Source organism: Thermochaetoides thermophila (assembly GCF_000221225.1).
Source record: "Thermochaetoides thermophila DSM 1495 unplaced genomic scaffold scf7180000011821, whole genome shotgun sequence".
In the NCBI taxonomy this organism is placed as follows: domain Eukaryota; kingdom Fungi; phylum Ascomycota; class Sordariomycetes; order Sordariales; family Chaetomiaceae; genus Thermochaetoides; species Thermochaetoides thermophila.
The window spans coordinates 1,173,931-1,187,968 of record NW_006383037.1 but is presented as its reverse complement, the minus strand read 5'-3'; the positions used below and the strand labels follow the sequence as shown (position 1 = coordinate 1,187,968).

General features: G+C 53.3%; 4 protein-coding genes across 4 annotated transcripts; all 4 read left to right on the top strand.

The window, feature by feature from the left end:
- Positions 1 to 807: 807 nt before the first annotated feature.
- CTHT_0062380 (mitochondrial 54S ribosomal protein mL58) lies at positions 808 to 1,563 on the top strand (the record flags this gene model as incomplete). The annotated part of the gene is made up of 1 exon (XM_006696490.1): positions 808 to 1,563. The coding sequence occupies one exon, from the start codon at positions 808 to 810 to the stop codon at positions 1,561 to 1,563; it is 756 nt and encodes a 251-aa protein (XP_006696553.1).
- A 1,476-nt stretch (positions 1,564 to 3,039) lies between these two features.
- CTHT_0062370 (uncharacterized protein) lies at positions 3,040 to 4,808 on the top strand (the record flags this gene model as incomplete). Its single annotated transcript, XM_006696489.1, has 4 exons — positions 3,040 to 3,284; positions 3,441 to 3,738; positions 3,803 to 4,035; positions 4,088 to 4,808. 4 exons carry the CDS (start codon positions 3,040 to 3,042, stop codon positions 4,806 to 4,808), a joined length of 1,497 nt encoding a protein of 498 aa, XP_006696552.1.
- Positions 4,809 to 5,365: 557 nt separating this feature from the next.
- CTHT_0062360 (helicase-like protein) lies at positions 5,366 to 8,566 on the top strand (the record flags this gene model as incomplete). Its single annotated transcript, XM_006696488.1, has 1 exon — positions 5,366 to 8,566. The coding sequence occupies one exon, from the start codon at positions 5,366 to 5,368 to the stop codon at positions 8,564 to 8,566; it is 3,201 nt and encodes a 1,066-aa protein (XP_006696551.1).
- Positions 8,567 to 10,506: 1,940 nt separating this feature from the next.
- Positions 10,507 to 12,384, top strand: CTHT_0062350 (isocitrate lyase-like protein; the record flags this gene model as incomplete). Its single annotated transcript, XM_006696487.1, has 5 exons — positions 10,507 to 10,737; positions 10,799 to 10,954; positions 11,005 to 11,347; positions 11,411 to 11,969; positions 12,027 to 12,384. 5 exons carry the CDS (start codon positions 10,507 to 10,509, stop codon positions 12,382 to 12,384), a joined length of 1,647 nt encoding a protein of 548 aa, XP_006696550.1.
- Positions 12,385 to 14,038: the final 1,654 nt, after the last annotated feature.

The following is a 14,038-nucleotide window of genomic DNA, read 5'->3' as shown; positions in this document are numbered from 1 at the left end:
CTTAGTATATCCACAGCGCAGGGCAGAGGCACGGCTGCAATAAGCATATGAATTGAGCGAAGGAACACGCCCCTGAACTACGTCTGCAAGCCATTAACCGTAAATCAAAGAGCATGGCCAGTTTGTATACGTCAATGGTCAAAACAGCCTTCTAATCTCTTTGTACAGTAATAGTGAGAGCTGGACGCTTACTTCCAACAAAGAAAGTGACAAGATCGCGGCATCTACGGCTGAGATTGGCTGATGACGTTGACCGACGTTCGTCTCAATGAAAGACCTTTCGAAATGGATCCTCCGTCCCTTGAGAAACAACCTTTGAAAGATATATGGGACAATTTGGAGAGAAAGTATGACTTTGGGGAGATTGTTCAGGATTGTTGATTATGGGAAAATGGAGCATATGTGGTGCATGCCGTGTCTACACAGGTACATAAAGTCGTCGTCGTTGCTGCGGTCCCCGCTCTCCGTTAGGGAACTCCACTTCGCCGATGCTGCGAATGGGAGCCATTGGACGTCAAAAAAAGACGGGGCTGCAGTGGCCTTCAGACCGACCCTGACTCTGATTGGCCCTTTACCCCTCTGTGCACGGACTACCACGTGACAGCATCGCCCTTGAATGCCCGAGAAAAAGTTGAATTCAACATCGCGGCCTCAGTGTGTAGCCAGTCGAGCCTGAAGGAGCTGGACGGCGGCCCGATAACCCTCGAGAAGCGCCTGTCCGCCGGCCAATTGCACCCTCTTGCTCTTCACCAACGTTGAGGCTCAGGTCAAAGTCCGGATCAAGGCCAAATCACACCAAAACAAGCTATGGAGGCCATCTTCTCTCGGCCGGCTCTCGCCTGCGCCAGCCGCGCCGTTAATCCCCTCCACCCCGCTGCGACAGCAGCGACGACTAGTTCAGCCCGTCTGCTGTTTTTCACAAACACAAATGCCATCGGAGTACCGGCCACAGTCCGTCATGCGTCGACGTCGAGACGTCATCGCCGCATGCTCCGGATCCCCCCGCACCCCTCGTTCCTGACCAAGCCCGATACGGACCAGATCATCTTCAACCCTCCCTCCTCCGCGCCTTCAGTTTACCATACTCCCTTTAAGTTCCTTCCCAAGTCCGACCCTCGCCGTCGTGCTGCCCTTGCATCAGAGCTCTTCTCCCAACCATCAGCATCAACGCAAACACAAAGTTCGAGCAATCCAGCCGATATACTTACTCAGTACGACCAGATGAACCCCCCGAAGGGAGACTTCAACGTTGAGGACATCCCCCCTCTGCGACAGGATCTGCAACCGCCGTCAAACCCGCGGCATCATTTAACCAAGGAGGACATTGAGGAGATGCGGAGGCTGCGCGCCGAGGATCCTATCAAGAATAGCGTCTTGAGCCTTGCTCGCCGCTTCAACTGCAGCAAGCTGTTCGTGCTGATGTGCTGCAAGACAACTCCCGAACACGCTAAGCGCATACGGGAACGGGAGGAGAAGATTCGCGCTCGCTGGGGCCCTGTGAAGAGGGCGGCAAGAGAAGAGAGACAGATCCGGAAGGAAATGATCTTGCGCGGGGAGCTATGAGCTGTTCCTTTGAAAACAACTTCAGTTATACGAAGTTGGGACGTCTAAGAGGTTAACAATCCCCGTTCATGCTTTGGCCAGTGCAGATCGAGGTATATGGAGGTTCTCGAGTCATTGTTGACTCGACAATCTTTATGCTGTCACACTACATGGCCTTGCAGGTGCTCGCGGACGTTGAGCCCTTGCTTCTCCTTGGACAAGTTAAAGCCGAAGCGGCACGGCTAGCCGAAGAGCAATTTGCCGCCACTGTACTATTTGGCTGGAATAAAAGGTGTTCTCCGCGCACCTTGGGATGGATCGTGTCATGGAGGGTTTTTTGGTATCTCACAAATTACGGATACCTAAGTCACGGTAGACAGGGGATATGTGTACGACGAGATTGGGCGGCTGGCATCTTTGTTCTGGCTCGCCCACTCTCACTGTATAATGCAATCAATTGTACCTTGTATATTTCTTGCTGTTATAACAGGATCATCTCTAATTTTTGCGGTCCCTCTACGTTGAGCATCTATCGATCTGAGTTGCAGGTCATTGTTTCTACCACACTCAAGCCATTCACCTCCCTCTTGTCTCCTCTTTTGGGTCTTGCTCATGCAGCCCCTTTCCTTTCATCACATCCTTTTCATCACCTCCTTTTGCACCACGTGGCCGCAGGTCGAGTTATTTCTTGCTCCTCAACTGCTTACAGGATACAGGCGTCACGACCCCCGCATCAGGCGGTTGAAGTTGAAGCTATCGATGGTCCGAATTCTTCAAATACATGACAATGTGACGAAGTAACATGCGGATGATCTCAGCTGAACAAGGCAGACTGAAGACATAAAAAAGGAAAGCAAGGGGATTCTCGGAAGTCTCGAGAGCACCAGATGTCACATGGCCAAGGTGCAGCAGCCACCTTTATGTGGGGGCTTTCCGGTGGCGTTGGTGGCGCCACAGCCTTCCCCGCCAAGAGCTTAACCGGTCCAGGCCCGTAGGTGGGAGCCCCTCATTGCGGTAAGCGGGGTGGTTTTGCTGACATCGATGCATGTCCATCCGCACACGACAGACATGGAAGCTGCGAGTAGGAGGATGGCCAGCAAGGACAGGTACCTGCCTCTTGCTACCGGCAAGACAGTGTCAAAGCTCAATTCAGGTTTCTGAAGGCCATTTCTTGGTATCCAGAAAGTTAACATGATTCCTTTCGTACGAGCTCTCTTAAGCTATTAATCCTATATTTTCCTCTGTTTCTCCCTCGACCGCGGCCCTCGTATCTCGCTTGCAGATTGTGACCTCGGATCGAACGCTTCTTATCAGCTTCACAAACCTTCCTGTCCACCTATTTATCAAGTCCTCCATATCATACACGCAAATAGCGACGATCCTTGATCAAACACAAGAAGAGTGCCAGGGGACCTAGCAATCATTCGAATCAACCGCTGAGACTTGCCTGACCCAATTGTCAATATCCAATAGCGCTATATCGCGGGATCTTCCACAATGGCCGTATTTGTCGACTTGGATGAGGAGGAGAATGGAGCCCAAAGGAACGGAGATCGTCCATGGAATGGCCGGGTGGATGCCGTGAAGCCTCACCCTGCGACGGTGGCCATCCGAGATAGCGAAACAGGAGACGTTGTCAACATCTCTGCAGACGCGGCAAACCAGCGAAGTGGACATGAGTCGGTTGCAAGAGAGAACCCTAACCAAAACAAAGCTGTAACGCGGGCGCTGGGCTGTTATCCGTACGCTTTCCTCACTGAACATCTTTTGTTTATTTGGGTTCTTACCCCTATTTTTTTAACCTCATACCCCTGCACGATGTCAATTGCACATTATTTTCTGGTTGTTTGAACTTACAGGAGGGTGCGCTGACACTGACTGCCATGTCACATATTCAGTATCATCATGGCGGTGGCTTCGTCCATCGACCTCAACACGCTTGACAATCTGTCGCGTACCTGCCACCAGATCCGGCAAAGCTTGCTGCAATACCGCAAGTCGCTGATCGGTTCAACACTGCGCTGCTCTTGGGATCATTTGCCCGTAGACCCAGAGTCAACGCTTCGTTACCGCGCCCGTGCAGGTAATTGGTGGTACATGGAGGACGTCAGCAGAAGTTCATACAATGGCAAGTCTGGCCGTTGCGCGAGGGATCTTGTGTCCGAGTGTCGCCGCTGCGGCACCGTTGTATGCCGGGTAAGTCTTTGACTTCAGCCTTTGGTTATATTTTTACCAGTCTTTGCGCTCATCGGCGTACCAGAATTGTACCATTAAGCAACCGGCCCCTGTTGTCCTGCGTGACCGCCATCGCCGACTTTGCCAGGCATGTGTAAATGCCTCGCTAGGATCTCTCGTCAAGCCTCCTCTTGGGCCAGAGATACCCGTCAATTCAGACGACATGGAAAGGGCAATCTGCAAGTGTGGTACTGAAGGCGTCTGGCTGTGTCAACCTTGTGGAAGGTCCATCCGTAGCGACGATGGCGATTACAAAAGGTAAGATTCTGTTTATTTCACTGACAAGATCCCCGGAGTTAACGAGATTCAGTATTTGGAGATGGCGCCATCAGTACACAAATGTACTTGGAGGTCTCGGTACTGGTATCGGAGAAGGAGACCGCGGTGTCCCGTGCGGGCGCGAGTCAGAATGCTGCGCAGCCCGCGAGCGTGAACAGGAAACCGATGGCGATGCCGAAGATGCCAAGGGGGCTCAAACCTTCACCGAGTATCAGCAACAGCAGCAGCAACTCCAGCAGTTACAGCACATGCACGAGCAGCAATTATCTTCGGACAATCCGCTGATTCCGAGCACCATCTCAAATGGCTCGGTGTCGTCGCCTTTCTCTTCCTTCCCACCAGAGGGAACCTTAACACTCAATGGTACTGCTCCTCCATTTAACGGCAGCCACTTACTTGACAATCGACGCACTCCTAGTCCGGCGTTTAAGCCTGGATACGAACGGCATGAAGTTGAAGGCATTGGCGGAGTTGTGAAGAAGCTAATAGTGAGGACTGTCAAGGTCGGAGCGTGTGTTCCTGAATTTCCTGATGAGATTATAAAGGGCGAGATTTTGGGGCGTGAGGTACGACGAGAGAGGAGGAGCTGGTGTGGATGGTGTAAGAGGGTTATTCCGTCCATGGCCGATTATGAAAATGATAGGTCCAGGAGAGAGGGAGGAGACAGTTCCAAAGGAGATCAGCCTAATGGACAGGGTCTGGAAGGGAGGGGTAAGGGTAAGGAGAAGGCGTCCGCATCACAAGGCGCTTGACTAAGGGCTAGGGTCCTGGATCATTTAAAGGCAGGGGAAGTCCTACCCAACATGAAGCTCTGCGTGGGTTGTGTTCTGCCTGAGTCGAGCTTAGCTGAAATACCGTGCTTGAGGAGCCTAACTGTTCCTTTTATTGGATCAGCGTCAATCAGTGTGATCCCTGATAACTCCCTGTGGAGGGCACTTGGCGATTGGTGCTGTGATTGCCAACACGCTCCGAGCCGTCCAGCGATTGATTGAACCCCTCGTTGAAGACGGCCGTAGATGTTTGTTAATTCTAGTCATTTTTTTCAGTCGATTCTCGTCTTCAGAATTTAAGATCAGCATGTTTAAGTAAGAAAAGGAGAAACAGTTTGGGTCGTCTGGCTGAGTTCTTGGTTCAGCTAGTCCTTGCTGAGTTGTGCTCCACTACCACGTGATCCCGCCTTTTGGTCGCGACACGGTTCCCCGCCTATACGCGTCGTGTCTGCATATTTTCCCCCTCTTCCTCCAAGATCGCAACCGGTGGCTTCAATTGCTTCCCAGTGTAGCAACGGCCATGCGATATTGCAGTCATAATGTCACGAAGTTCAAGCACTTATATCGAGACACTGGATGATGATGCGACCGCGTCTTCCGTCAATGATCTCCAATCCCCCATGCCTGCGCGCAAGTGTCTGAAGCGCAAACCCAGCGCTGATTTTGAAGAGAAGGTCACCTGGACAGACGAAGATGAACCCGAAGAAAGCGTGAAGTCAAATCTTCAAAGGGCTAGCAAGCGACGTGCTACTGGCAAGGGCCAGGCTGCGGGGAAAAAAGGCTCCGGCCAGTGTCAGGCGGACAAGCAAAACATCTCGGACGACGATTGCGATGCTTTTCTCCCCGACTACCTCCAGAAGCGCCGGCGCGAGTTTAATCAGAAGAGGGAACTCCTACACAACGCTGCTCTCAAGCTACCTCCTGACTATTCTGAGATCTACTTCTCGGATGACGAAAGGGATGAGCCGCTCGAAGTGCGGCCCCGATTCGACGAGACTAGCGGCATCAAGCTTTGTCGCCCTTATGAAGACATCGAGCTGGAATACTCCGGCGGTATTATTCCTGCCCCAATTGCTCAGTACCTCCGTGACTACCAAATCGCCGGCGTCAAGTTCTTGCACCAACGGTTCGTCTACCAGAAGGGTTGTATCTTGGGCGATGACATGGGCCTGGGCAAGACCGTGCAGGTAGTTGCCTTTCTAGCAGCCGCCTTTGGCAAGACGGGAGACGAGCGTGACACCAAACGGATGCGGAAAATGCGCCGGGCAGCTGGCGATCTCTGGTATCCAAGGGTGTTGATCGTTTGCCCCGGCTCGCTGATCCGCAACTGGTACAACGAGCTGAGCCGGTGGGGATGGTGGCATGCTGATATTTATCACGGTTCAGGCAAGGACGATGTGCTCGCAGCGGCCAAGGCTGGCAGACTTGAAATCATGATCACAACATACACGACTTACAAGAATATGCATCAGGCTGTCAACACGGTTGAATGGGATTGCGTTGTTGCCGATGAGTGTCATGTACTCAAGGACCTCAAGTCCGAAACCACACAGTCTATGAACTGCGTGAACGCGCTCTGTCGGATTGGGTTGACGGGCACAGCAATCCAAAACAAATACGAAGAACTTTGGACACTCTTGAACTGGACGAACCCTGGAAAGTTTGGTACGCGTGCTGACTGGGACCATGCGATTTCGAAACCGCTGAAAGTTGGGCAATCCCATGATGCTACTTTGAAGGAGCTCAGCTTGGCTAGGTCGACTGCCAAAAAGCTGGTCTACAACCTGCTGCCAGACTTTTTTTTGCGGCGTATGAAGACGCTCATCGCTGATCAACTCCCTAAGAAAACCGACAAGGTGGTTTTCTGTCCGCTTACAACCCTACAGAGAGAAGCCTACGAAAATTTCTTGGACAGTGAACAGATCGAATACATCATCTCAGCATCGGATCCCTGCGACTGCGGTTCAGGCCGTAAGAGCGGCTGGTGTTGCCATAAGACATTGCCAGATGGACGGTCGTGGAGGAGCGTGGTGTTTCCATCAATCGTCACGTTGCAAAAGATTGCTAACCATCTGACGCTCCTTGTGCCCACAACGGGAGACCCTCGGGACAAACAGGAGACGGAACTTGCCAATTTGCGAACATGCTTGCCGGAAGGGTGGGAGGAAATGTACCGCAACAGGGACTCGATGGTGAACCTGGCAAATCCAGAGTTCTGTGGCAAGTGGAAAGTTTTGCGGAAATTGTTGCGTTTCTGGCACGAAAACGGCGATAAGGTGCTCGTTTTCTCTCACAGCGTTCGGTTGCTGCGCATTCTGCAATGTCTCTTTCAAAATACCAGCTACAATGTGAGCTTTCTAGACGGGTCGCTGAGTTATGAGGATCGCCAAAAGGCCGTTGATGACTTCAACTCGGACCCACAGCAGTTTGTCTTTTTGATCTCAACTAAGGCTGGTGGTATGGGTCTCAACATCACGTCCGCCAACAAGGTTGTAATCTTCGACCCGCACTGGAACCCGTCTCATGACCTGCAGGCTCAAGACCGGGCCTACCGGATCGGACAGTCGCGGGATGTTGACGTGTTCCGTCTCGTCTCAGCCGGCACAATCGAAGAGATCGTCTATGCACGGCAAATCTACAAACAGCAGCAAGCCAACATTGGCTACAACGCTTCAACAGAGCGACGTTATTTCAAGGGTGTGCAGGAGGACAAGCATCGCCGTGGTGAAATCTTTGGACTCCACAATCTATTCAGTTTCCATGCTGATCAGGTCGTTCTGCGTGACATTGTCAACAAGACCAACATCGCTGAGGCAAAAGCGGGTGTCCTCCTCAGCGATATCGATGTCAATCTTAAGGATGATGATGATGATGATGCGCTAAGCCTCCTCAAGCAGGAGGATGGGGACAACAGTCGCGATGATGAGCACGGCGGCATGGCGCAGCTGGCAAAGCTGCTGACCGCCGAAAATCAAGAGGAGCTGATCCGGGCCCGCAAGGCCTCCAAGCCCCGGACCGATGCCATTGCGGCGATCCTTGCATCGGCCGGCGTCGAGTACACGCACGAGAACTCGGAAGTAATCGGCAGCAGCCGCGTAGAAGCACAACTGTCTCGGAAGGCCGAGCTAGTTGCGGATGTATTGGAGGGCGACAGCGCACTGTTCACGGCTGTCCATCACAGTCCCGGCATCCCTGACAGGCATGGCGGCGGGGATGTTAATTATCCCTGGAAAATGCACTACAGGTTTAAGCCCCCAAAAGATGTGATGCTCCGGCAGTTCTGTAGTATGGCCAAAGAGTTTGGGTTCGAGAGTGCCACGGATTTTGCGCTGGTAGTAGAGAGTTGGAGTCCAGAGCAGAGACGAAATTGCTTAGATCTGTTTTACAAGATCAGGGAAGTCAAGGTGCTAGAGAAAGAAGTGGCCCAGATGAAAGCTGAAGATGAGGCCGGTGGCGACGTAAGGGAGGTAAAAGACGGTAAGACTGAGGATGCAAAGAAGAAGCCGGAAGAAGACTCGAATAAGGGATCCAATGCGACAGTGCAAGGAAACCGAGAGATGAGAGAGGAGGGGTCGCTTAAGCAAAAGGGCGTAAAAGCGGAGGTGCAAGATAAGAAAGTCGCAGATACAGAGGAGTTCAGTTCAAAGGCTCCAACCCCAGCTGTCAGGATGGAGAAGACAGAACAGCGGCGGACGACAATGATCTTCCTCTCTGACGACGACGAGGACGATGAACTCTAATGATGTCTACAACCCCACATACTGGACAGGTTGGTTAAACTTCAAGATACCCAGGTTTATTTTGGCTAGTTCTTTCAAAAAGCTTGTCTTGATGTCTCCGAGCCCTCAGGTGAACTCCTTCCTCATTTTGCTGGTCCGAATTCTCCCTCTTCATCTCGTGCAAAGTGCTTACCTACCGAATGCATGTGCCTTGTTCTGACCTCAACTGATTCACTTCATTGACAGTCATGGAAAAGTCTTGTATCACTGATGATGACGATGCGCTTGACCCCGAGCTACATGTGAAAACCGAAGTTCGCCCGCGCTCAACGAGGCTCGCGGTTGCGAAGACCGAGTGGTCAAGGAAGTGCCTTGTACACTGTGCGCCCCCGCTAGACGCACCATGCGCCCAAGCCGGGTCGGGAATGGCGTCGGATGTTCGAGGTCGCGATCGCGCAGCCGCAGCCGAGGTCAAAACGGTCCAAGGGGAGGTTGGCCAATCAAAGGCGGCTTTTCTCGGAAGGGCAGCCGCAACGAAGATCAGTCGCGTGCGGTTGATGCTGGACGGCTGGGTGTGTCGCCAGGCCGCCGAGTCTGGAGGTGCGCCTATGACGCATCCATTCACCTTCACATGCCAGAGGTGGGGTTCTGCACTTCTGCGCTTTTGCGCTGGATGACCAGGGATGGCTTTTGGCCCGATGCACGGGCAATTGTCGATTGCTGTTGAGAAAATCCTGACCTGCCTCTGGAGGTCTGCGTGCTGTGCTGGGTCCGTGGCCGTTTGCCGTCGCGATGACCGTCGCTGGCATTGACAAGCCTGGAAATGCCCTGTCCCAGGTCGAAGGGAATTCGATGACGGCCATCACCCTTCCCTTTCCCCATGGGCAACGTTGGATCTTCCCCGAAAATGCGCCCTCCCATTGCTGCGGGGGAGGGGCCATTCGCCTGCTTCACTGGCAGCGAACGCAATCTGGGGGACCATGAAGAGCCAAAAGGACATCCACGGGCATCCATAGCTGGAAGAGATGGGTGATTCCCACACTGTGGCACACGCCCCCCCCCCCCTTCTCCCTCCGTCCCTCGATTGCCCACCCCCTTCCCGGCTCCGGCTCGGCAATTTGAGTGGTGGGTACCGAGGGGCGGCGAGCAATTGGAGGGCGTTAGCTCGGCTCAAGGGGAAGTGTTTTTGACACTTGACGACGACCGCGACCTGTTGCTGCGGTCGAAGTGTTGACTTTTTGCAATATTTCCGTGACTCCCATGACTCCCATGACCGTTACGACGATTCATTTGGGGCCCAATGTGAGCCACACAGACACAATGGCTCGCAGACAGGCGTGGAGGCACGGCCTTCGCAGCTATCGACTCATCAAGGTGTCCGTCAGTCCAAGGCGTCGGCAATGGCTGCTGTTTTAGAAACTGGTGAGACTTGTAAGCAAGAGTCATGATGCCGTGGAGACAGGGGAATAGCCGCTAGACCGATCTCTCCCGAATGGCAGAGCCATCCCGGTTCCCTGGCCTCGACACTGGACGAGCGTCCCTGGACCTGCATGGCTATCGGAGCATGCATGCCAGCGCTGCCAGAGACCCAGAGAGTCTCCAGAGAGGGCCCAGAAGGCCCAAATGCGTGCACGCGCGCTCCCGAGTCCCGTCCCTAGCTCCGCTTGCACCGACGGTTGCCCGGCCTAGCCCCGTTCCGGTTTCCTGTTGAGGAGTGTGACTGCTCAGTCATCTGTGGCCGTCTTGTCTCCCTGTTCCCTTCATATTGAACCCGTTCCCTTCTCATTCCTTCATCCTTCCTTCCTTTCTTCTCTAGGTTTCTTCCCCAGCTCTCGGCTGTCTCTGCCCCCATCCCACCACCGCCCCTCCTCAGCACTAACCCCATTCTCCTTTGCGTCGAGTCGTGTGTCACCCTCTGTTGGATACCCTTTCTAGTTTATACCACACAAAAATCGCACACAATGGCGGCCAACAACATGCAGAACCCCGCGGTTGATCCCGCGCTGGAGGACGAGCTCTTCGCGAAGGAGGTTGAGGAGGTCAAGAAGTGGTGGAGCGATCCGAGGTGGCGCTACACCAAGCGCCCCTTCACCGCTGAGCAGATCGTCAACAAGCGTGGCAACCTCAAGATCGAGTATGCCAGCAACCAGCAGGCCAAGAAACTGTGGAAGATCCTCGAGAAGCGCTTTGCGGTAGGTCTTTGTGGCCAGAATCTTGCCCATTCAGCTTTCCTGCTAACAACTGAGTCTCTAGGAGCGTGATGCTAGCTACACCTACGGCTGCCTTGAGCCCACTGCTGTGACCCAGATGGCCAAGTACCTCGACACTGTCTACGTGTCTGGCTGGCAGTCGTCTTCCACCGCCTCGTCCACTGACGAGCCTGGCCCCGATCTTGCTGACTACCCCTATGTGAGTTGAGGGCTCTTTTTACCTTGGCGTTCACATGCTAACCGTTCCAGACCACCGTCCCCAACAAGGTCGGCCACCTTTTCATGGCTCAGCTCTTCCACGACCGCAAGCAGCGCCAAGAGCGCATGTCGGTCCCCAAGGAGCAGCGCGCTAAGCTGCCCAATGTCGACTACCTCCGCCCCATCATTGCCGATGCCGACACTGGCCACGGCGGTCTCACCGCTGTCATGAAGCTCACCAAGCTCTTCATCGAGAAGGGCGCCGCCGGCATCCACATTGAGGACCAGGCCCCTGGCACCAAGAAGTGCGGCCACATGGCCGGCAAGGTGCTCGTCCCCATCCAGGAGCACATCAACCGCCTGGTTGCCATCCGTGCCCAGGCCGATATCATGGGTATGTTCCGAGCCTTCCCACGCTCGATGTGTTGTGATGTCTCAGGAGACTAACCAGGACCAGGCCACGACCTCGTCGTCATTGCTCGTACCGACGCCGAGGCCGCTACCCTTATCACTTCCACCATCGATCCCCGCGACCACGCCTTCATCCTCGGCAGCACCAACCCCAACCTGCAGCCCCTGAACGACCTCATGCTTGCTGCTGAGCGCGCCGGTAAGACTGGCGCTGCCCTGCAGGCTGTTGAGGATGAGTGGCTTGCCCAGGCCAACCTCAAGCGCTTCGATGAAGCCGTTCTCGAGGCTATTGCCAAGGGCGGCTACGCCAACGCTGAGAAGCTCGCTGCCGAGTACAAGGCTGCTGTCCAGGGCAAGCAGATCTCGAACCGCGAGGCCCGCGCTATTGCTCGTCGCCTCCTCGGCAAGGACATCTTCTTCGACTGGGATGCTCCTCGTACCCGTGAGGGTTACTATCGTCTCAAGGGCGGCTGCGACTGCTCTATCAACCGCGCCATCTCGTACGCCCCGTACTGCGATGCCATCTGGATGGAGAGCAAGCTGCCCGATTATGCCCAGGCTGAGGAGTTCGCCAAGGGTGTCCACGCCGTCTGGCCCGAGATGAAGTGAGTTCCCTTTCCTTTCTGTCGTCTCAGGCAACATGCTGACTTGATCTTTCCCAGGCTCTGCTACAACCTCTCCCCGTCCTTCAACTGGAAAGCGGCCATGTCGCCCGCCGACCAGGAGACTTACATCCGCCGTCTGGCCAAGCTCGGCTACTGCTGGCAGTTCATCACCCTGGCCGGCCTCCATACGACCGCCCTCATCAGCCACCAGTTCGCCAAGGCCTACGCGGCTCGCGGCATGCGCGCCTACGGCGAGATGGTCCAGGAGCCCGAGATGGACCAGGGCGTCGACGTTGTCAAGCATCAGAAGTGGAGCGGTGCCAACTACGTGGATGAGCTGCAGAAGATGGTGACGGGCGGTGTGAGCAGCACTGCTGCCATGGGTAAGGGTGTGACGGAGGAGCAGTTCCATTAATTGTGTCAAGTTGGGATAATGCGCAAGCCGAGCAGGTTGTGATACCATGATACCTGAGGGGATGAAAGTAATGATGGGGCTTTTGTACATTGAGTGGGAGGATCTTTTCATGTTCCCGTTTTGCGGTTCTCTGGATATATAGCACTAGAGCTCGTTCTGGGTTGGATACTTCATACAGTACTGGGTCCTTTTCTAAAATCACTGGTCTTCGTTACCTTGCTCCCTCTGACTCTGCTGATAGGTGCTTCAATGTCGTCATGGTCGCCAGCCCAGAGCTCTGATTGTTTCTACTTTTAGGTTCTACTTCTGGCCTCTTGGGCCCAAAACAAAATGTCCGCAGACTCAAATTGCCCCTTCACCCAAGTCCAAGCAGCTTTCAACCTGCCGATAAAGACACCGTTATTGGAGAGCCAAGTGTCATGCTACTTCCAAGCTTTGTTGGATATGAGCAACGTGCATCATCCTCAACCAAGTTGACATTTGGGTCGGTTGTTACCAACTCATGCTCATTGGATGACTTGGTCTGCCTGGGCCATATCCTCCTTGCCACATCCAAGCGGTGCACCCTACGGTTGGAATCACCAACAAGCGTTCGTATCATCCTACATGACCACCTTCGGGAAATCTTCTTGTTCGGGGAACAGAAGCCACGTCTTTGTTGTTATTCGACACAGGAATCCATGAGGCAAGTTGGAGGAAGGACAGGCTTTCATCTATAGGATGGTTACACTTTGAGTGCTCTATATATCTTGCACGGGTAACCGTTGCATTTGATCTGTGAGATGCTAGATATAACACATATTTCGCCAGGTTGAATTCAGGAGACACTCACTGAAGTCGAGGGTATGACAGAGCTTTCTCAGTAATGGATGAACTCATGCATGTTTCGGAAAATTAAGCAAAAGAGGAGAGAACAGTTACATTGGTACCTGGTAAGTTTCTAATGTGGGAAGTTCTAGAACCCCTAGCCATAACGCTGCAGCTGCCTGTCCAACATCATATCGATTTTTTAGAGTCCTGTGGCACAAGTGGCGCAGAGCTTGTGCCTTGCCTGGGAAATCAATAAAATCTTTCATAAGCTTACTTTTTCTTGTGTATCCAATAGTTGGAAAGACTCAGACTCGCAAAGAGAAATGAGGACAATGGCTGATGCTAGAATTGGAAAACCTTGAGAAGTCTCAGTTCCATCCAGTTGAACGCATCATCTGAATCTGTGAACCGTGTCCATGGAATCGGAACAGTCCGAGTTACCCTAAGTTCAGGATTAACCAAACTATCAGCTCATACACCATCCGAAGTCTTGGCATTACTTCTGGGACCTTTCCACATGGGATGTGGTTAAGTTTTAGGACCCAAGCATGGGCGGCCGTCTAGGTTGTCTGAGCTATTTTCCCCAGAGCCAAGAAATATGGGAAAGTAGAGGTAACTATCACATTTGTGCGCCAATCCTTGCAAGGCTCTGAAGCAGAGAACTTGCTCTCGGTTACAAGTATGCTTGAGCTGAAGTGCCCTCCTATCTCGTCCTGCCAAAGCTTGGAAGTGGTTCCACTAAGCATACAGGAAAAATAAGGATGATAGCAAGTTGCATTCTTATTGGAGTACTCTTAATTCTTGCCATTCGTTAAAGAGTGACAGGCTGTTGACAGGTTTCATT